This window comes from Trematomus bernacchii, unplaced genomic scaffold (assembly GCF_902827165.1).
Source record: "Trematomus bernacchii unplaced genomic scaffold, fTreBer1.1, whole genome shotgun sequence".
NCBI classification, from domain to species: Eukaryota; Metazoa; Chordata; class Actinopteri; order Perciformes; family Nototheniidae; genus Trematomus; species Trematomus bernacchii.
Genome location: NW_022987739.1, coordinates 29466739 through 29489263, shown reverse-complemented (window position 1 = coordinate 29489263; position 22525 = coordinate 29466739). Strand labels below are relative to the sequence as shown.

The window sequence follows — 22525 nt, the reverse complement described above, 5'->3', positions numbered from 1 at the left end:
ATAGTTGAGTTTGGGCTCGGGCCTCATCACTCATTGAAGAAGATTCAACTTATTGTCATTACGTAGTACAGGTACTATGTAACGAAAGGGTTTCTCTGCATTTGACCCATCCTAGTGTTAGGAGCAGTGGGCTGCCATCATGTCCGGCGCCCGGGGAGCAGTGTAGGGAACGGTGCCTTGCTCAGGGACACCTCGGTAGCACTCGGTCTTTCTGGGACTTGAACTGGTTACCTTCCAGTTGCCAAGCCAAGTCCCTATGGACTTCGCCACCACCGCCCTCATAGAACATTGAGTGATGATTAGATACTGTAACTATCCCCCCGAACCTACAGGTGGAAGCTGGGGTGGTGGTGGGGCAGGCAAGCAGCACGTGAACGCATCAGCTATGTGACAGAGCAGCAGCATTAGCGAGGCAGAGGCAGGCAGATCTGGCAGCTTAAATAGAGCGGCATGTTTAGGAGATTGTGTTTGGTTGGTTGTAAGAGAGACGCGTCACGTGTTAATGTATCATTGGTGCTCGAGTTGACTGCCTGAACTAGCTCGCAGGCTTCGCCCCATATGTGTGCACATGTAGGCCTAAGTTTGAAGTTGTGGCTATAGGCTGTTGTTGCTGAGTAACGCAAAAGTAATAATGTAACGAGTTACTTTATGTAGAGGGTAAAGAAGTAATATATTACTTTTTGTTTTAAAGTAATGAGTAATGAGTAACGACCACATCACTGATTATCACACACTCAACCAATCAACCAAGAGCAATCAATACAAGTTGTGGAGAGGCCGAAAAACTGCACTTAAAGTCTATAAACCTCTGGGGAACATAGTTTCTTGACTCTCTGTAAATGTGAATGCACAGTAGAGCGATAGCAAGGGGAGGTCGAGGCCTTACTAATGCGTCGGAAAGCTAATGGGGCCCATTAATAAGGATTTGGTTTACGGCTTGAAGCCTATAGGTTCTGTGTGAGAGCAAGGAGGAATAAAGATGAACGGTAATTCATCTTCTGCGGTTAGCGCTCCATTGAGATAAATGCCTGAATAAAGTCTCTAAATAAAACATGAATCACATCGCCCTTGAATCTTCAGCGTTAACATTGTGTGTGTTTGTGTGTGTGATCAACATCCATTTGTGTTGTGTTTATCTACATGCACTCTTTTGACATGTATATAGACTTTTTGCAGTACTTTGTATTTTATTATGTTGCATTGTTGGAGGAGCTCAGGTCAGAAGAATGTCATTGCCATTTCTACACTGTAGCTTTGAGCACATGACAATAAAACCTTTGAATTGAAATTGAATTGAATTGATAAATCTATTGATTAGATTTATGATTCGAAAATTATAAAAGTAGGGCAGACATGTGGAGATTATCCGGCTGAACAAAACGTGCATTTATCAAACAGGCGGCAGACACCCTATCCGTTTTTAAGAGTGCGCTTAAGACCTTCCTTTTTGATAAAGCTTATAGTTAGGGCTGATTAGATTCAGCCTCTAGTTTTGCTGCTATAGGCTTAGACTGTCGGGGGACACCTTCCTTCTCTCTGTCTGTACCTGTGTACTCTCATGTTCCCAATAACCCAGCTTCCCCCACATTTCTTTTTGGTGTCTATCTACACTGGGATCCTGAGTCGTGGCTGATCCCGAGTCCTGAGTCCTGATCTGAGTCCTAGATCCTGAGTCCTGATCTGAGTCCTGGACTTCGAGTCGTGGCTGAACCTGTCTCTGCAGTCCTGCCTGACTCTCATCATACTACTTCCCTGATGGCTCCCACAGGATGGTTGACATCCTCGTGGATTCATCTTCTTATTATAGACACATGCATTTCCAAACATTTGGTCTACCTATGTTGTCAAATGTATTATCTCTTCGATTTACACACGGCATCTATTGCACGTCTGTCCGTCCTGGGAGAGGGATCCCTCCTCTGTTGCTCTCCCTGAGGTTTCTCCCATGTTCCCCTTTAAACTGTGGGGTTTCTCTCTGGAAGTTTTCCCTTGTACGATGTGAGGGTCTAAGGACAGAGGGTGTCGTATTGTCATACTGATATTCTGTACAAACTGTGAAGTCCACTGAGACTAATGTAACATTTGTGATATTGGGCTATATAAATAAACATTGATTGATTGAGGTTCGTTTTCCACAGATCTTATTTTTTACAATATTCCGAAATCCTTTGGAGAAATCGCATTGCTTTTTTGTTGAGGGAACCCTTGAGCAGCTTACTTCCGGGTCGGCCTACAAAAATACGTCATCCCTGCACCACTGTATAGAATCTAAATGTTAGATTTTCTTATACCTTGAACTCCATGGGTGTGTACTTCTCGTTCTTTGGCGTGGTGTTGCCCTTGTAGTTGAGGTGGTTGGGGGTGGTGGGGTGGATGACGGCTGACTCCTGCGAAGGCTTATGGAAGCGCTGACAGTAGACATAGATCAAGAAGGACAGAAGCCCCGCCCCCAGGAAACAGGAAACTCCAGTGGCGATCAGGTGGATGGAGGTGAACGCTGGAAGAAGAAGAAGACACGTGGAGTGTTAAGATATGTTATCACATCCTGGTGCGAAAACGTTCATCCCACATTACTGGCTTTATGTCATACATCCAATACAATGTAAATTCTTAATTAGGTTAAAGAGGCCCTTTTACGTTTTTTTGGCCTGAAACACCTCCATTGGACTCCTTTGTTTACTTCCACAACATTACATTACACTTTTATCCAAAGCGACTTACATACTCAATACTGTGGGCAATCCCCACAGGAGCAATTTGGGGTGAAGTGTCTCAGGGACACAACGACATGCTGACTGCAGTGGGGTTTGAACCTGTGCCCCCCTGATCCGAACACCAATGCACTAGTCCACTGCGCCACAGCCTCCCCACAACAAAGTGACATCACTATGTAACACCCACGCTTCTATTGGCTAGCGCTCCAACACATTGTACGTGATAGGCTAAGGGGCGGGACATCTCTAAGCGGTTGACCGATCACAACAGAGCCGGCCAGCTAACCAATCAGAGCAGACTGGGCTCTGGTTTCAGACAGAGGGTGAAAAGAAGTGCTGCAGCACAGGCAGTATGAGAAAAATAAAGAGCTTTTTGAACATTAAAGCATGGAGACATGTCACAGGAGAGACACTACATACTGATATACACCTGAACATCAGCAGGAGAGGACTCTTTAAAGTAGAGACACTACATACTGATATACACCTGAACATCAGCAGGAGAGGACTCTTTAAAGTAGAGACACTACATACTGATATACACCTGAACATCAGCAGGAGAGGACTCTTTAAAGTAGAGACACTACATACTGATATACACCTGAACATCAGCAGGAGAGGACTCTTTAAAGTAGAGACACTAAATACTGATATACACCTGAACATCAGCAGGAGAGGACTCTTTAAAGTAGAGACACTACATACTGATATACACCTGAACATCAGCAGGAGAGGACTCTTTAAAGTAGAGACACTACATACTGATATACACCTGAACATCAGCAGGAGAGGACTCTTTAAAGTAGAGACACTAAATACTGATATACACCTGAACATCAGCAGGAGAGGACTCTTTAAAGTAGAGGCACTACATACTGATATACACCTGAACATCAGCAGGAGAGGACTCTTTAAAGTAGAGACACTACATACTGATATACACCTGAACATCAGCAGGAGAGGACTCTTTAAAGTAGAGACACTACATACTGATATACACCTGAACATCAGCAGGAGAGGACTCTTTAAAGTGGAGACACTACATACTGATATACACCTGAACATCAGCAGGAGAGGACTCTTTAAAGTAGAGACACTACGTACTGACATACACCTGAACATCAGCAGGAGAGGACTCTTTAAAGTAGAGACACTACATACTGATATACACCTGAACATCAGCAGGAGAGGACTCTTTAAAGTAGAGACACTACATACTGATATACACCTGAACATCAGCAGGAGAGGACTCTTTAAAGTAGAGACACTACATACTGATATACACCTGGAAATGATCAGAACAGAGCCCCTTTAAGACACATTTCAATCTATTTAAGAATCTAAATTCCTATATTTTCAATGCTGAATCACAACTTTGACTGACAGAGAATACTGAGGCTTTACTCAGGATTGTACTTTTGGCTTTGTACTTCCTGTCAGTCATTTTGGTTTCATACAGGGTTGTGAAAATAATCTTTAGTTTGCAAATGAGTCTCAAAACGTTTTTTAAAAGATGGACAAGTTGTGGCCCGTCCTGGTGACACTGTAGTGTACATAACTTTGTTCTTGCTCCTCTGACAGACAGAGATACACATGAAAATGCACATATAATGCATGAACACACATCATGGACAGACATCTGAGGACACATACTGTACAGGGAAAACGTAGACATGCACAACAACGTGAGGCAGCTGTTCATCCACTCACCTCCACAGTGTTGGTCCTTATCAAAACCAGATGCAGGGAGAATGACTGCAGAGAAGAGGAACACAGGGTCAGACACAAACATGCACACACACATGCACACACACACACACACACACTTACACACTCTCTGCAGACACAGACATCAACAAACATCGAGGGGAGTTGACACATGCAGAAACAAAAACAGAGAATGAGAAGTGCTGATAAAAATGTTACGCAAACTGTCCATTGAGAGTTTTTTGGATCAGTGTATTTTGGGTGTTTCGTCAGATTGAACCTCTCTAGATTCTCTAAAGAGGCATAACTTACAGCTACGATACAATCATTGAAAGCTACAAATGCTCCTGCCCTCACAAATCCTCAAAGGGAGTAGGCAGGGTTAATGTGTGTGTGTGTGTGTGTGTGTGTGTGTGAGGTTTTAATTGCAGTGCCACATCTCCTGATAATTTTTTTTGGCTTAATTTGTCAGTTTCCTCACAGCCGCCTCCCCTCTGCGTGTGACCTTAACAAATCCATCTAGCGCCTCATTGAAATTTGCAATAAAATTAGATGTGATTTGGTGTTGTGACAACCCATTAATATTAATCGCCTTCATGTGGACTCATTAGGGATTCATGGCGTGGAGAGGCCTCTGCTGGCAGGCCATGAAAGATCATCTCATGAGAAACTTTCTGAGATAGTCATCAGCATAACAAGGTGCGCCGGGGCCAGCGGGGTAAAACCGCCAACTCGCTGATTCACATGGTCCTATTACGACTAATTAACAGCAGCAGATTACTTCAGAGCACAAGGAGAACGGTGGCCACGCACGCACGCACGCACGCACGCACGCACGCACGCACGCACGCACGCACGCACGCACGCACACACACACACCATTTGTGATGGGTGAGGATGATGACTGATGGCGCTGAATGTCAATGATACTGTGTACATATTTGACGATGAAAGACAGACAAATAGTGTCCTAAAATCCCAACCTGTTGCTTTTGAATGAAGCAGCCAATTAAGATAAAGGAGGACTAAAGCATTTTGGGTTAAACTTGAAGTCCCCCCCAAAAATGTGAGCGAACAGTGTGTGGGAAAACTTTGTCACCCCTTAAAATGGATAAAATACCAGTACAAATATTGAGTTTGTATGTCAGCTTCTTGTTTTAACCTCTTAGCATTATAGTAAAAGGTAGTGTTTAGATCAGTGGCCAGACAATGTTACTTAGACATCATTTGGGCATCGGTATTTTATTTGCCAGTTGCTTATGTTTTCCTACATTTCTGAGCCGTTGTAATATTTATGTTTTATTATGGATAACACAAAATATGTAACCATTATTAAAAGACTAAAACACTAGAAGAGAAAGCACGTCATGTACTCTCCATGTGAAGAGATGCACTCTTACACAATTATATTTAAAAGGCTTCATACTATTGTCTCCTGACCAAGGTTCCAGAAACAAGTGGAGAGCATGCAGTATATTTTGGGATGTTCAACAGGTTGTTTCCTCCACACTCTGGCGAGAGGATGTTGCACTCGAGGAACCTTTGAGAGCTCAGACAGTTTTGTAGGAGGCTGCACCGGTCAGAGATGGAAAAAGTACCCACATGCTTTACTCAAGTAGAAGTACAGATACTCGTGTTTCAAAATACTCTGGTAAAAGTAGAAGTACTGACTAAACTTCTTTACTCAAGTAAAAGTAAAGAAGTATGGGCTTTGAAATGTACTTAAGTAAAAAGTACCCATAACTAGCAGCTGCTTTAAAGAGTACCTGACCTCCCTTTATATTAATAGAACAATAATGTCATTGTTAGCTAATGAATGTTTCCATGCTGAACAACGGCAACATGACAACGTTTTCATTGGTCCCTCTTCTTTAGAGAAGACCAGGAAATGATGGATACACGGATCGTGTTCAAATCAATAGGCACGCAATGACTCTAAATAATAATGATCACGCCACCAAACACACATTCAAACTAAAGGAACCAGCCTGTTTGGGAAATGTAAGAAGTAGAAAGTACAGGTATTTGTGTTCAACATGTAAGAAGTAGAAAGTACAGGTATTTGTGTTCAACATGTAAGAAGTAGAAAGTACAGGTATTTGTGTTCAAAATGTAAGAAGTAGAAAGTACAGGTATTTGTGTTCAACATGTAAGAAGTAGAAAGTACAGGTATTTGTGTTCAAAATGTAAGAAGTCCAAGTAAAAAGTCGTCAGAAAAATAAGTAGTGGAGTAAAGTACTGATACCAGAAACATGTACTTAAGTACAGTAACAAAGTATTTGTACTCCACTACTTCCCACCTCTGGCACCGGTACAGTGTGAATCTGTCTGTCTCACCGGGTATTTCGTTGCAGTCTCTTCTCTGAGTGCTGTTCCCCAAACAGGGCAAGCTTCCCTGAGCTCCACACACCCGACTCCTCATCTGCAGGCCAGAGTCATCGCAGGCGGACCACAGCGACCAGGCCATCCAGCCACCTGAACACAGAGACAAGGGATCAATACTACCGTAGACATTTATCATAAGTGTTATTTAATCATAGATTTCATTTCATTTGTATTTGTTCCGTTCATGGTATGCACAACTTAAAGGTGGGGTAGGTAAGTTTGAGAAACCGGTTCGAGATACACTTTTTGTTATATTCCATGGAATGCTCTTAACATCCCGATAGCAATGAATATTTTAAGTGCTTTGACAACAAATCCATAAAAAAATGTCATCTGTGGAAGCCGTAGTACTGTAAAAAGCACGACCAATCATCTGAGCCGGCCCGGCTAAAATAACTGGATGGCCTACCTGCCTGTCAGCCTTCCATCTGTGCACAAACTTATCTCGTGCCCTCATTGGTCATGTGCACGTTCGTGTGTTGGAGGAGGGGCTCTGTAAGGAAGTCTGAAGGAAGTGGCAGATTTTTTCCGGCTGTGTATTTTCAAATTCTAGCGATCTCGAGCCGGTTTCTCAAAATGACTTACCCTACCTTTAAGTGTATAACAATTATTGACAAAACATGTCTCTATAAACACACCATACCCGAAAAGGAGCAGGGAGAAGAAAATAATCGTATATAGAAATAGATGGTCTGTCCTTTATATTTTCTTATTCCCAGCCAATCATAACAGTATCATAGGAAAATAAGAGAAACACAAAAACATACAAAAAACACTTAGTTCCCACCAACATGTTTGTGTTTTATTGATCCTTCTTTGTCTTATTCTTTAATGTTGTGAGTGTTACATCGGACCCACGACGCGGCCACCCAAGCTGTCGGCACCCACCGCCACCTCCGACCTTCCCCGGCCAAACAGCCCCAAAACACACCAGAGAGTGTGTGATGTAAACAGGATTGGAGAGAGTCACCCCTCAGAGAGTTTGTTTAGTGCATAGTGGAGATGTTTGTCTCCTGAGCCAAGCTTTAGAGCCGTTTCCCCGCAGCAGCCGAGCGAGCAGTAAACAAAGGCTTCTCTCCAAGAGGACATTCCCAACAAACGTCACCCTTTGAACCATGCACTCGCTGCACCCTCTGTTTTAAAAAGCACCCAAAGTGGAGGGCTACTGCAGGGAAAGGCTGATGGAAAAAGATGGTTTGTTATTCAGGGAGATCTGGAGTGTGCAGCTTTTTGGCAGAGAGAGGCTGAGGACCTCTTTTACCTTTCCTATCAGTCAGCTGCTCACCGTCAGGCTGCTCACTCTGCTCCATCTGCTCCCTTCTCAACACACAACCATCTACACACACACACCCACACACACACACAACACACACACACACACACGCACGCACGCACGCACGCACACACACACACACACACACACACACACACACACACACACACACACACACACACACCACACACACACACACACACACACACACACACACACACACACACCACACACACACACACACACACACACACACACACACACACACACACACACACACACACACAATACAGCCCACTTTAATTGCTTCATTTATTCCCATTTATTCGTGTCACCGGGACGACCTGCGTGATGGTACTGTTGAGTCTGGAGGAACCTGAGGCTCCTTGTTAGTATTCTGTCCTTCCCGCTGTCCTCCATTACTGCTGGAAACTTTAATCAAATGACCTGCGACAGAGGCTTCAAATATGCCCGTGACTGACAGCCAGCTTGTCTTTAATTACACATGCAGAGGGGGTGGTGGCACCAGCAGGACCCCGATAGATGACTGATGTCAATAAACGAATGGACGAGGGGATGAATCGGGGCTGGAGTGATTGTTAGCTGACTGTCAATGGGTCCTATTAAACACAGAGGAATTAACCTGATAAAGGCCAAAACAAAAAAGCCATTAGACTTTTTAACTGTAATTACAAGCCAGGCTGAGTTTAAAGTGTTATTTTCCAGGTGAATGGCAGTCAGGCTGATTCAAAATGAAAAGCAGCTTAGCAAGGACGAAACTAATATTACATCCAAGATAAAAAACATCCTGTAAAACACATCACTTGCGGACAAATATGCAATCACCCTCTGACAATGATTATCTGTCGAGGCCATTTTTGTTTTCCAGCAGATTGAACACATAAATAGGTGAACATCACATTTTGGTGACAACGCGTTGAAGGCTGTTTGATATTAAAGCTCAGAATGGGAGTCGGGCTGAATCCTTATGAGTTTTGAGGCTGGATTAATTTTGTTCCTTCTCCTTGTGGATTAACAGGCGGATCTCTCATGAATATTTCAGTGTCCTTGCAGGAGCAGAATGGGACGGGAAGGGGGACACGGGGCGTTGTTATACATCTCACATCTCATCATCATGGTGCGGGACTTTGGGGGAGGCAAGGGTGAGTGAAAAGGAAACCGTTGGCATTGGGAATTAGTTTAAATTTGTTTTTGTGTCTTCTTAAATATGTGTTAAAGTTATTAAAGAATCAGTTCGTACCTAAAAAACACTTTTTCTCACTTACCTAAAGTGGCATCTTAATAGTTTTCCTTTTAATTATCCAGGTTTTAAGACGTTTACCCTTGAGATTGTTTGTGTCCTCCTCAACAGAGGCAAAATAAATTACATTTGTGGTTTAAACAAGTTTAAATGTTAGAAAAACAGCAACGTTTTTTCTCCTAAAGTCTCTCTTCCACAGATAACTCAGAAGTTAACAATAAACAAAACTTTAGTAATTGTTGTGTGATATTTGTTTGCCTATTAACAGTATAAAAACGTGCCCTCTGGACAGTGGTGGACTGGCCATCGTGACGTTCGGGACGAGGCGGGGTTAAGAGGCGATGCACGACAGGGTTACAGTTTGAATGTTTGAACAGAGAATATGAACTGCTACCATCTAATGGGAGATTCTATAAAGTCAGACTGAAGCATCCTCTGTGCTCCAGTCTGTCCTCACAGTGAACACAGAGCTGAATCCAGATCAAAGGCACGCTGAAGGCTCTTTGAGCAGCTTTTCTCTCAGTGATCGTGCTGTTATGTTAAATGTTTGTTGTTTGTTAGTCACGTATTGTGTCTTGATATGTGTCTGTTGATGTTACACATGGAGCTGCTGTGATGCAAGGAGCATTTCAGACTTGATCTGACCATTCAAATATTATCGTATCGTATCGAATGTATGGGTGCCCTTACCATCGCAGGTGTGTGTGTTGCACAGCGCCTCCTCAGTGTGGAGGCCCAGGCAGATTTCCCCTCCGTTAGCGGGCGCCGGGTTGTTACAGGAGCGAGTCCTCTGGTAGTGACCCCCCCCACAGCCCACTGAGCACTGGGACCAGGACGACCAGCAGGACCACGCACCTTTCACTGTAACACACAAACAACACACAAGAGGAATGGTTATTTGAATGGTCAGTGTTTGGCATCCTGCATCATCATTTACTTTTGAGGATTTTTGAGATGACTTGAATCCCCAGATCTCCTAGATTTCAAGTTGCAAGGCTTTATTGTCATTAGCACATTAGCTACAGTGTAGATATGGCAATGAAACACTTAAGTCAGAGGCTCATCCAACAGTGCAACATATATATAGGAGAACAAATACAACAGACAAAATAGTGCAAGAGAATGTTTGGAGATGAGCAAGTAAATACAAATGGAATATCATTTTGTATTTGTGCGTATTTGGTAACAGTTGTACCATTTCATTTGTATTTGTATAATATACATTGACTTTGAGCGGACCCTTATCACAAGGCTAGATGTTGCTAATGCTAACAGGCTATGACTAACCTTTGGAGTCAATCTGGTGACGCTGGCCTCTTGGAGACCACCAACAATTAATCAAACAATGTCCTACAAATGATTAACATGTGAGGTAACGGTTTATATTATTGTCCTAGTAATACGTTTTAGTCAATACGTAGTAAGGCCCTTAAAATGTAAACACCTTACAGTATGCTTTTCAGATCAGACTCTAAAAGTACTATAATCATTCACATGTTTTTGTTGGACATTTATAAGCACCTTAAAAAGATGTTAACAGGTTATAAAACACTATTATGTCATTGTTATCAGCAGTAAACTGTGCTTTTTGCAGCTACCGGTTCTCAAGACAGATGATGCCTTATTTAGGTTCAAATACCTTTTGTTATAAACACTTACTAAATTGGGTGCCTGCTGATTTCACATTTTTCAGACTCTACATGTTGTGTACACCTGCATACTGCATTTCCTACAATTCTTTAAGTAAATGTTTTGCTCTCTTCCTGATCATATCCCACTGTCTTTGCTTCGTCCTATCGATTGATCCCGTCTCCCCACGGCTCCGTTAATGTTCCTGTGTGTGATCTAATCAGCGGAGCGTGACTAATTGAGCGGCTGATGTGCGTCTCTCTGATGGAGACAGGCGGCGTTGCCAGGTAACGTCACAGTGCTGCAGGCTCCTCTATTAGCTGAGTGGATTAGTGTGACCACTTACCTCTGACTAACTCACAGCCGGACACCACTCTGCCGATCGCTAACTGGCTGTTTACAGGCCTGTCTGCGCTCTGAATGACTGAACCAAACACCGCCTACCTGACTGACTTCCTGCTTCTATAACTCTCTCACTGCGAGTCATTCCTCCCACGTGCCTCGTTTATTTTCAGAAACATGAACTTGAAAGGTGTCAAACGTGTCCTCGTGTGTTAGTTTGGCTGCTCAAGAACACTAGAGACTTTTTCATGTAAACTGGAGGAAGTAGTGTGTGTGTGTGTGTGTGTGTGTGTGTGTGTGTGTGTGTGTGTGTGTGTGTGTGTGTGTGTGTGTGTGTGTGTGTGTGTGTGTGTGTGTGTGTGTGTGTGTGTGTTAATCTGGCTTTTATGTCTGTTTTGGTTTCCATTTGATTTGACGTATCAGGTATCAGGCTGACCCTAAAAACCCCAGCATAATTTAACTATGGGTGCATTAGTAACACAAAAGTTCATTTTCCTAGTAGCCTCTCTCTTATATTGCAGTGATTGAATATATAATTCAACTCCTTTGAGATTAGTTATGTTATGACAGTGGGTTCAAATGCTTTTTAATTGTCACATGTGATGACTGCAGTTTGCTCATAATACTCGACAACTGACTTGGATAATATGTCTTAATTGACATGAGAGGTGACACTCACTTACCCATACAGACGTACACACAGTACACTGATTGATTTACAAAACAGTAAAAACATTTCTTTGTTTAATACTATTGGAAAATACATATTGATGGAGTTTCAAAACTTTCACTAAAAGCACAGTTTTGTAGGTCATACAGTAACTTCTTATAATGAAACTTATAATTGAACTCAGGCTCACTGTGACTCACTGTCTGACTCAAATGCACGCACGCACGCACGCACACACACACACATACACATATACAGTACGCTCTCCACACACTATTCATTTCAATCTCCACAGCAATCTATACTACCTCCACCCCTCTCTAATCTGTTCATCAATTACCATTTTGCACTCATTCTCTCTTTTGTCACTGGCCTTGTCCTTTTCTTACCTGAGTTTCTACCCCAGGGGGATGCAGTGATGCTTCCTGATTGGCTACTTCACAGCAGGAAGTAACCGAAAGGGCGCATTGGGAGGGTTTTCTTAGCTAACAAGCGTCCGTTGCTAAGCTAACAACTATGGATTCCACGTGGATGCCAACAACTGACATTTAAATACACTACGACTACGGGAATGTAATCAGCTTTGCACCAACCAACCATACATCCTTAATTCATTTGGCACCGCTCTTGAATATAGATAGCAAGAGCTTAAGAGGACCTTTTTGTGTGTGTGTGTGTGTGTGTGTGTGTGTGTGTGTGTGTGTGTGTGTATGTGTGTGTCCTGAGTCTGGTTTAATAAGTGCAGCCTGTCAGTGCAGCAGTCTGTGGTCAGTGGAGTCCTAGGTCAGCTGATTATGTCTTGATGAGGACTTTGAAGAAGATAACTTAATTTGTCCAAGGACTCTCCCTCTATGCTGCAGCTAACCATTAGCTAATGAAGCTAATGATCCACTCAGCGCCGTTTCACTTCCACCATTGACCTTCTCCTCTCTCCGTCTCTGTATCTCTTAGTGAGCAAGTATTTCCTTTATGAACCCTTCATTTAGCAGGGAAGATACACCTGACTTTATCTGAACTCTATTTGCATTCAAGTTGTATTAGAGACACGCAGAGGAAGTGTTTTTATCTAATGTTTCATCAAGTCACGATTGAAGCTCTCTGCAGATTTTAATTGATCGGATCAGATTGTACTCAAATCCAACAGTGACAGATATCCAATTAAAAATGATGTTGTTTTATCATTGCAATTTAAAGCGTGTGAACTAAACATGTCCTATTTAGGGATTTAAAACCATATTGTACATTTCATTTGACATTTTCTGCTCTGCATTATATCAAAGCAAATCATCACATTTCATCAAACCCAATCTGTTGTCCATCAGATTTCAACAGCATGTGACTGAAAGTTAGGGTTATTCTTTTTAGAAAAGAGACCAGAGATGTTATACCCCCATATTTATAGTCTCATGAGAGCTCAGATTTTACTTCACATAATGGAACATTGAGAGATGAGCGGAGAAAAGTTACACAATAGATGTCATAAGAGCAAGTCAAATAAAGTAATTAAAGAGACAAGTGAATAATAGAACTTCAGTGTTTGCTGCATATTGTGGGTGCATTGTGTAAAACAATCCAAACTTTTCCATAAGGAGGGTGTTTAAGTTCAGAAGTTCTTCTAATGAAACTCATAATTAAACCAACTGTGACTCACTGTCTGCCTGCCTTTCTCTCTCACACACACACACACACACACACACACACACACACACACACACACACACACACACACACACACACACACACACACACACACACACACACACACACACACACACACACACACACACACACACACACACACACACACACACACACACACACACACACACTGTTTGGAAAATGTAAGAAGTAGAAAGTACAGGTATTTGTGTTCAAAATGTAAGAAGTAGAAAGTACAGGTATTTAGGTTAAAAACGTAAGAAGTCAAAGTAAAAAGTCGTCAGAAGAATAAGTAGTGGAGTAAAGTACTGATACCAGAAAAATGTACTTAAGTACAGTAACGAGGTATTTGTACTCCACTACTTCCCAGCTCTGGTCTCCACTCACCGGGACACGCCTGCACATTACAGTCCTGGTACTCCACCGGAGACCCTCGGCAGGCCACGGGCGCGCTCTTCCCCTCCGGCCCGGAGCACGACCTCCGGCGGGTTCGGTACCCTTTGGCACAGCTCTGAGAGCAGCTGGACCACGTCTCCCATGACGACCAGCCGGCACCGGCCACTCGCACCACAGGAGTCTTCAGAAGCTCCTCCACCAGGGCTAAAGAGAGAAGAACCAGAACAATAATCAGGATTCAAGATTTCAAGGCTTTTATTATTATTTGTACATAGCTACAGTTTAGTTATGTCAATGAAAATCTGAGGTCACATGCTCCTCCAACAGAGCAACACAATAAAACAGATAACATAGTTAAAATAGTGCAAGGAGAGTCTATTACTGCTGAATTGTATTCCATATTTTATTCGTTTTTATTCCATTCTATTTCAATGTAAATACTGCTATATTTTTTATTATTTTTTATATGTTTTAATCTTATTTTATATGTATGAACCATGACATCAAGTCAAATTCCTCGTATGTGTAAACCTACCTGGTAATAAACCTGTTTCTGATTCTGTAATTGTAATATGATATATTAGATCAATAATTTGTAATATGATCAGAATCAGAATTCCTTTATTAGTCCTGCAGTGCGGACATTTACAGCGTGACAGCAAAAGTGGCATAGCAGGTAAAAAAGCATGCAATAATAAATAGTAAGCTAACTTATATTATACATAGAAGAAAAGCACACATTAGTAGATATAGAAATAAGAATAAAGACAAATAAGTACACATGGTTGCAACTAGAGATGTCCCGATCCGATCACGTGATCGGGGATCGGAGCCGATCACGTGATTTTCAAAAAATCGGGGATCGGGATTTTTCTTTTTTTTTTTTTTATAAAATATCTTTATTTGATTTAATGTTACAAAACAAAAATGACCATGTTCACGTCTTAAAGTCATCCTGAGGCCTTAGTTTTGGTTTAAAATTACACAACATCATATATGTGTTGCTTCTTTTGGGCTTGTTTTCATAGACCTGGTTGCTTATTTCTCTCAAATCTGGCCACAGAGTGGGCAGGGCGCAGTGTCTAATAGTAGCAGTCAGCTAACAAGAGGCTACGTTCAGCTGGTGCCTCGGGAGTCGGGACAGAGAAAATGTCAGGAGTTTGAAGTATTATAAAATTGAAAGCGAAGGCAGTGTAACAGCCAGATGCAATGTTTGCAAGGCGGAGGTTCCCCGTGGTGGAAAGAACAGAGCTACGTTCAACACGACCAATCTAATACGCCACCTGAGAAACAAACACCAACAACAACACAACGAGTACACAGCGGCCACTCAGGTAACGGCACTGAAACAACCGACACTTTCAGAGACTTTTAAAAAGGAAAGAGAAACTGCCCCAGAACAGTGAAAAGGCCAAAAAAATAACAGCCAAGATAGCTGAATTCATCGCGTTGGATGACCAGCCGTTATCTGTTACCTTTTTTTTTCTCTTAATGCATTGCATAAAGATCGGATCGGGAAAAATCGGTATCGGCAGATTGTCAAAATCAAATGATCGGAATCGGATCGGGAGCAAAAAAAGGTGATCGGGACATCCCGCAACAGTCTGTATTGTGTGGTGATCTCTAAGGTGTTGTACAGCCTGAAGGAAAGGTAGATCAAACCCCCAGAAATAAATATATGCAGCGCTGTCAGATTGACAGTTTGAAGGAAATAAAGAGAGATGTGAAGCATGCAGATCTCTTGAGTGAAAGTCACACAGTGTGTTTGACTTTGCCAGCAGGCATTTCTCTCCATATGTCCTTCCCCCAAACTCTATCTGTGTCTCTCATGCGTCCCCCGTTCCCCTCTGTCGGCGTTTCATCAGTGTGTCAGAGTCGATGTGGCCCCACAGGACGATGACAGGCGGAGACAAGCAATCGATTCATGAAAGAGCCACCAGTGGAGAGCAGTGGACTGTGACCCTGTGTCGCTGAGTGTGTGTGTGTGTCGCTGAGTGTGTGTGTGTGTCGCTGAGTGTGTGTGTGTGTGTGTGTGTGTGTGTGTGTGTGTGTGTGTGTGTGTGTGTGTGTGTGTGTGTGTGTGTCGTGTGTATATGGAGGAGCTGGATTGAGACCCCGTCACTAACAGCGTGTAGGGGAGCTAACACGGCTAACGGAGGGCCATTTCAACATGTCATGCTCCGACTGCAAGAATCTCTGCAGGCTACCTCTTTCTGTGTGTGTGTGTGTGTGTGTGCGTGCGTGCGTGCGTGCGTGCGTGCGTGCGTGCGTGTGTGTGTGTGTGTGTGTGTGTGTGTGTGACTGTGCAGAACTGTGTGTGTGTGTGTGTGTGTGTGTGTGTGTGTGTGTGTGTGTGTGTGTGTGTGTGTGTGTGTACACATGAACACATAACTGATTATTATCCTATTGACATTTCCCGGCACAAACACTTAAATAACGTTAGTCTCTATATCCATTTAAAACTGGTTTATTATAAGATTACTGAACAGGCTTACTTGGTACAGGCTAAAGATGGAAACAGTTCAAACCTCAGTGTGGAATCGCTGTATTAAAGTCACTACTAATCAAAAAATTACATTTGGACATTGTCACACGACAGAAGCCACCAGGAAACCTTCAAATTGGATCCTGACCCCTTCAGATAAGAATAAGTGTTGTTCAGTATGGACACTATGCAATATGGGCTCTGTACATTTGTTGACAGAAATCCTTAAACTCTACCTCACCAGAGACGATGGAGGAGGGATCCCATTTAATCCTATGACAGTTGCTCATTGAAGCATAAGTAAACAATGATCCGCTGATTTACAGAGGTCTCTTTCTCAATGGGAATAAATACCTTTGGGCCCAATGACGTCACGCTTGGTTAGATGCGCTGTGAGATTTCCGGCCGGCCCATCCTCGGGTAGCAAATGATGTTATTTTATAGTTATGTATTTTGTAGAGATATGAGAAAGGGCAGTGGGTTAACACACCTTAGCTTATCTTTGGCGCCTACATTTTCCTCATCATCACTAAACTCTGTCAGGTTTGTGTTTAGCTTAAGGAGAGAAAGTAAACCTCTGCTAATATGTAATTTCTTACTTGTTGTAATCCTCTTTTCATTTGGGAAGAGAGGAAAACATCAACCAGTTTCATCACCCTAAAGTAATAAGAGGACCATTTTTTAAGATAGTGTAACTCAACCATGTTGGGGAATCATTTGCCCTGCATGCCCTCCTTCGCCGTCTGACGCAGCTGACCAGCCTTGAGCAGCCGTTATCTCCCTTAAGGAGGGGCTGCCCTAGCATTTTGTTGATGTTACCAGTTTGTGACCGGGCAACTCTTGGTCAGAGATAGTTATTGTTGTGGGACACCTGGAACACATCCTTCTCGGGGTGTAGATGACCCCGAGCCATAAGCGACAACAAATGTGATTCAGTGTCCTCAGCTGTTTAGTCTATCTATTGAAGAATGTTGATTATTACACTCTGAACTAGTTTAAACCTCGAGCTACAGGAGGGGTGCTTCAGAATTGATTGCGGCATCTCTACCGTGTGGTCAGATCGTGGCCCGTGACATGTCTTGTGAATTCTCCGGCCGAAGCTCCAAATAAACCGTCAGTGTTTGCCATCAAAGCTCCAGCTCTCCATTGTGTCTCTCTTTGAGTCCTGACTCCAATTGCTTCAGAAGTTTCCCCCACAAACCACATATACATGTACTTCTCTGTATGTCAATTCTAAATATGTGAATCCCATGTTAAGGTAGTTTTTCCTTTATTGCAGTAGCCTTATTGACCCCCCCTCCCGTGTATCTTTAACTCACTGTCTGTCTCGCAGGCGGCGGTCCCGTCGTTGGGGCAGAAGCGCGTCTCCACCTTCCTGCGTCCGATCTGCAGCTCGTGGGGGTCGGACAGGTGGGCGCGGCACATGTAGCGTATCCTCTGCTCCTGACGAGCCCCCCCCTGAGTCACGTTGACGGGCATCCAGGGGGTCCAGGGGGTGTTCCTCTTCACCTCAGGACACGCCTCCAGGTTACACGCCTTGTACTCCTGCAGGTGGGGAAAAGTCAGTGGGTTTTATTGTTTTATTCTTAAATTTAACTTCAAACATTTAAAAAGTCAAATCCTGGGATATTTTTTTAACATTATTAATTGTTTTATTTATTTATTCTACTATTTCAACAATTAGACCGTTTATACATCCGAAAAACAAACAAAATTAGTAGAAGTGGGAGGACATGACTTATCTCTGCAGGCCTACTCAGAGCTTAGCATTGTGCAAGTTCGCCTTGAAAAAAAGCAACGAGATATTTCCATATGATTTGGAATATTGCAGAAAATAGATACACAAGCGTATGGTTCTAACATGTGTTGTTCAGCAGTATAATCTCCTCATATAAACACAGTTTGTAATGTTTTTTAAAGCGTAACTGCAACCGCTAAAAGGCTAACGTTAGACTGTACCGAACTTTCAAAACGGTCTCATGACTTTATGTCACCACCACTTGGCTAAATGTGAGTTATATTCGGCGTGATGACGTTTCTCATTTGCTCACGTAATGCTATAACAACGACATCACAGTCACGTGTCTTTACGTTAGCACCAATAAGCTAAAGGCGGTTAATGTTCAGCAGTTACCGTTACATGCCCCCCTCCACAGAATCATCAGCTGCTACCATCACCAGTGTGTTTATCTTGATGCTTGTCACAGAAACCCCCCCCCCCCTCGATTATAAATATCCTCGTGTAGAGTGTCAGACTTTCTGTCATGATCACACTTCATCTGTTTTAATGAACAATTATCTTTACTTCAGTCACTTGTCTCCTGATTGAGTGGTTTCGCAGATCTTATTTTACATTTTTCATACGTTTGAGGAGTTATTTTTTCTCAAGAGCAGCCTTGTGGTAAATTCCTATCCTGGAAATGAAGTGTTGAATTGAGTTTTATATAAATGAGTCCCATTGGTTCTGAAGATGTTTGTCCCTGGGTGTTGATTGAGGGGAATATTTTGCATTACATTACATTGTTAGACCCTTTTATCCAAAGCGACTTACATACTCAATACTGTGGGCAATCTCAACCGGACCAATTTGGGGTGAAGTGTCTTCAGGGACACAACGACATGCTGACTGCAGTGGGGTTTGAACCTGTGCTCCCCTGATCCCAACACCAATGCACTAGTCCACTGCGCCACAGCCTCCCTCCCAGATATATTTAACACCAATCTCTCACACTACATACGACCCTGTGTCCTGAACTGTTTCTATAAAAACCTGTGTGTACGAGTGTTCATGGAGATATTGAAATATCATGTTGTATTTTTCCCTTAAGAACTGAACGGTCCCAAGAGACTGTCAATCACCACACAGCGTCAAAAATAGTATGGCATTTTTATCACAATAAAATCATTGAAGTGAAAAACAATATGTCACTTTTTCATTTAAAAGACGTGTTTGTTTTGTAAACAGACTTAATGTTTGCCGTTTACAGTCAGGAGGGAGAATCTGTGTTTATCTCCGCTGTCATTATCACCTGTTTAATGATTTTGCACTCTCTTTATTAAAGTACATTTAGACTCCAACACACAAAGGATTAACACATATAGATCAACATTATCTTACAAAGCCACGGCATTCCTGTTCAAAACCTATTTTAACACTTCCTTAAACTATCAAATGTTGGCTTAAAAGCAGAGAGGCAGGGAGACGGATCCCCCTGAGGCTGACAGATGGTCTTCTATGTCTCTGTGTGTGTCTGTCTGTCTGTCTGTCTGTCTGTCTGTCTGTCTGTCTGTCTGTCTGTCTGTCCTGTCTGTCTGTCTGTCTGTCTGTCTGTCTGTCTGTCTGTCTGTCTGTCTGTCTGTCTGTCTGTCTGTCTGTGTGTGTGTGTGTGTGTGTGTGTGTGTGTGTGTGTGTATGTGTGTTTCTTCAACTATGTGTTTCTGTTTATCTAAACTACAACTATTATTTAGAAACCAAATGTGTACCTTGAACGTTTGTGTTTTGCTTCTCTTTCTTTTAATTATTATTATAATTATTATTGTGGTTTGTTTCTGACATGTTCAATAAACTGACAACAAAAGAAAGAAAGAAAAGAAAAACAATTACAGGTTGTCTTAAAAGCAGAGAGGCAGGTAGATGGATCCCCCTGAGGCTGCCAGATGTGCTTTGTGTGTTTAACTCTGTGTTTAACTGTGTGTGTGTGTGTGTGTGTGTGTGTGTGTGTGTGTGTGTGTGTGTGTGTGTGTGTGTGTGTGTGTGTGTGTGTGTGTGTTTCCTACCAGTGCACATCCTGGGCAGCTGTTGCCGTTCTCACAGCTGCGGACCCTGGAGTGGACGCCCCCCCCACACTCGGTGCTGCACTTGGTCCAGGAGCCCCACGGGGACCAGAAGATGGGCTGAGGGCAGGACACGCCTTCATTACAGAACCTGTGGAGGTAGAAGAGTTGAGGAAAGTTTGAGTATTTCTATCAAAAACACTGTCAAATGCAGTCAGTGGGTTATGAGGCGCCTCTCTTTGCTTCCAAACAAACTTTGCGGAGATCGTTGTTGTAGCGTTGATTCACATCAGATTTATTCTTTGATTCAGGCGGCATACAAACATGAAGACTAACTTCCTCGCTTCAAAGTAACTAAAAGTTCTCACGTATCAAAAAAGAACAAAAAGAATACGGTCAAAAGACTATACCGCTTCCCATCTAATCACAAACTCAGCCAAACATTCAAACCATAATGATGAAAGGAAAATGGCTCTAACACACATTATTAATTGAGACTTGACCTATTTGAGATTAAATTGTCTTAAGAATTGACCTGATATTTAAAAGCAAAAGCATTGAAGTCTCAAGTTTAAACCGTCATAACACGGGATAGAGTTTGAATATAGGACTGAGGGATAATTAAATGTCACTGTAACTGTTTGTCTTTCTGTACAATCATATCATGATGAATATATGTATAAGAAGATTGTGTAACCTGCATCAAGGTTCTGGGTTACACAATCTAAATGGATAATAAATAGCAGAGACTAACTCAGACTTTTCTCTCTATGAACCCTCCAGGGCTCCGTACACTAGAGTTCTTATTTAAATGAGAAAATACTGAGTGAATTTCATCTGTTGTTAAGTAGTAATAATAATACTTCATTACATTTATTTAGTGCTTTTCCGAACGCTCAAAGCGCTTAAGAGTAGACACAGAAGGAAACAAAAACAGGCTTTACTGTGAGATTATTTCATATAAACTATTCCATGTGTCTGTATATATTGTAAACGAGATGAAATGTCCTATATACTGAATGTCGATTTTGGCGAGAATCAAATCAAATCGATATTTCTTATAGCCCCAAATCACAAAAAAATGCCTCAAAGGGCTGTACAAAGCAAACAAAGGCAAAGACAAAAACTAAATACAAACGTATTAGCATAACAATGATAAAAACATTCTACATAAGTATTGCCATATGATAAAAGCATGTGACTAGGTGATGGAAATGAGTTGACAAGAATGAGTCTCAAAGTTTGAAACGTTACTTTATGAACGTGTGTGTGTGGTTGTGTATGTATATGTGTGTGTGTGTGTGTGTGTGTGTGTGTGTGTGTGTGTTATGTGTGTGTGTGTGTCGTCACCTCTCGTCCCTGCTCGGCCCCACACACACTCGTCCACCGTGTCGGGGGGACGGGTTGTTACAGGATCGCTGACGCAGCTCGAAGCCCGTCCCACAGGTGGTGCTGCACTGTCCCCATGACGACCACGGCGTCCAGCCTCCGTTTCTATGGCAACGGACATATGGTGAGGCAAGGTAAGGCAAGGCAAGTTTATTTATATAGCACCTTTCAACACACGGCAATTCAAAGTGCTTTCAAAAAATGAAAGACATTAAGAAACATATTATAAGATGACATTTAAAAACACTTATTTCAAAGCAAAGACAATAAAACGTGAATAACAAAAAGGTACATGAATTAAAGTGACAGTGCAGTGTGAGATACACACATCTGAAATGTTTAGCTCTGACTCTCAATCATTGCTCACTTTTTTAGCAGAAATAGTTTTCTTTCACCTCACTTTCTTTCTACTTTCTGAACTTATCCATATTAGTTATTTCAAGTGTTTCATGCTGACCGAACCCCCCTTTGGAAAATGCTAATCTGCAATCCAATATTCCGAACACTCAACTGATCCTGGCCCGTATTTGTGTAGCATATCAAATTAATTTGCTCGCAGACGTTCAAGTGGCTTGCTAGTTCTGGACCCCATCTGTAACCCCACTTGGTGAGGTATTAGCAACACATTTCACATTAGTCCCAAATCCTGCGTGATTACTCAGCAGAGCTATTAGTATTATTCTTCCACCGGATGTTCTCTGAAGGCTCAAGGGGGGGGGGGGGAAAGAAAAGCAGATTATTCTCATCATAGCTGTGGTTCAGAGCTTCTGAAAACAGACATGCAAACACACAGGGAAACATTCATTCAATTTGCTGAAGTGCTTTGTTCCTGGGCAGCACT

At 42.4% G+C, this 22525-nt stretch overlaps 1 protein-coding gene across 7 annotated transcripts in view; it reads right to left on the bottom strand.

Moving 5' to 3' along the window:
* sema5ba (sema domain, seven thrombospondin repeats (type 1 and type 1-like), transmembrane domain (TM) and short cytoplasmic domain, (semaphorin) 5Ba) overlaps positions 1-22525 on the bottom strand; it is a 239458-nt gene that overhangs the window by 4309 nt on the left and 212624 nt on the right. For 4 of the 7 annotated variants that reach the window (XM_034147138.1, XM_034147139.1, XM_034147141.1 and 1 more), the window contains 9 exons: positions 21646-21789; positions 20299-20446; positions 17841-18066; positions 14028-14240; positions 10031-10201; positions 8068-8142; positions 6759-6896; positions 4425-4469; positions 2292-2497 (listed from right to left, as the gene is read on the bottom strand). In XM_034147138.1, the coding sequence (XP_034003029.1) occupies positions 2292-2497; positions 4425-4469; positions 6759-6896; positions 8068-8142; positions 10031-10201; positions 14028-14240; positions 17841-18066; positions 20299-20446; positions 21646-21789 (1366 nt within the window). The remainder of the gene's footprint in view (positions 1-2291; positions 2498-4424; positions 4470-6758; positions 6897-8067; positions 8143-10030; positions 10202-14027; positions 14241-17840; positions 18067-20298; positions 20447-21645; positions 21790-22525) is intronic. The other 3 variants (XM_034147143.1, XM_034147144.1, XM_034147142.1) reach the window with 2 other exon arrangements.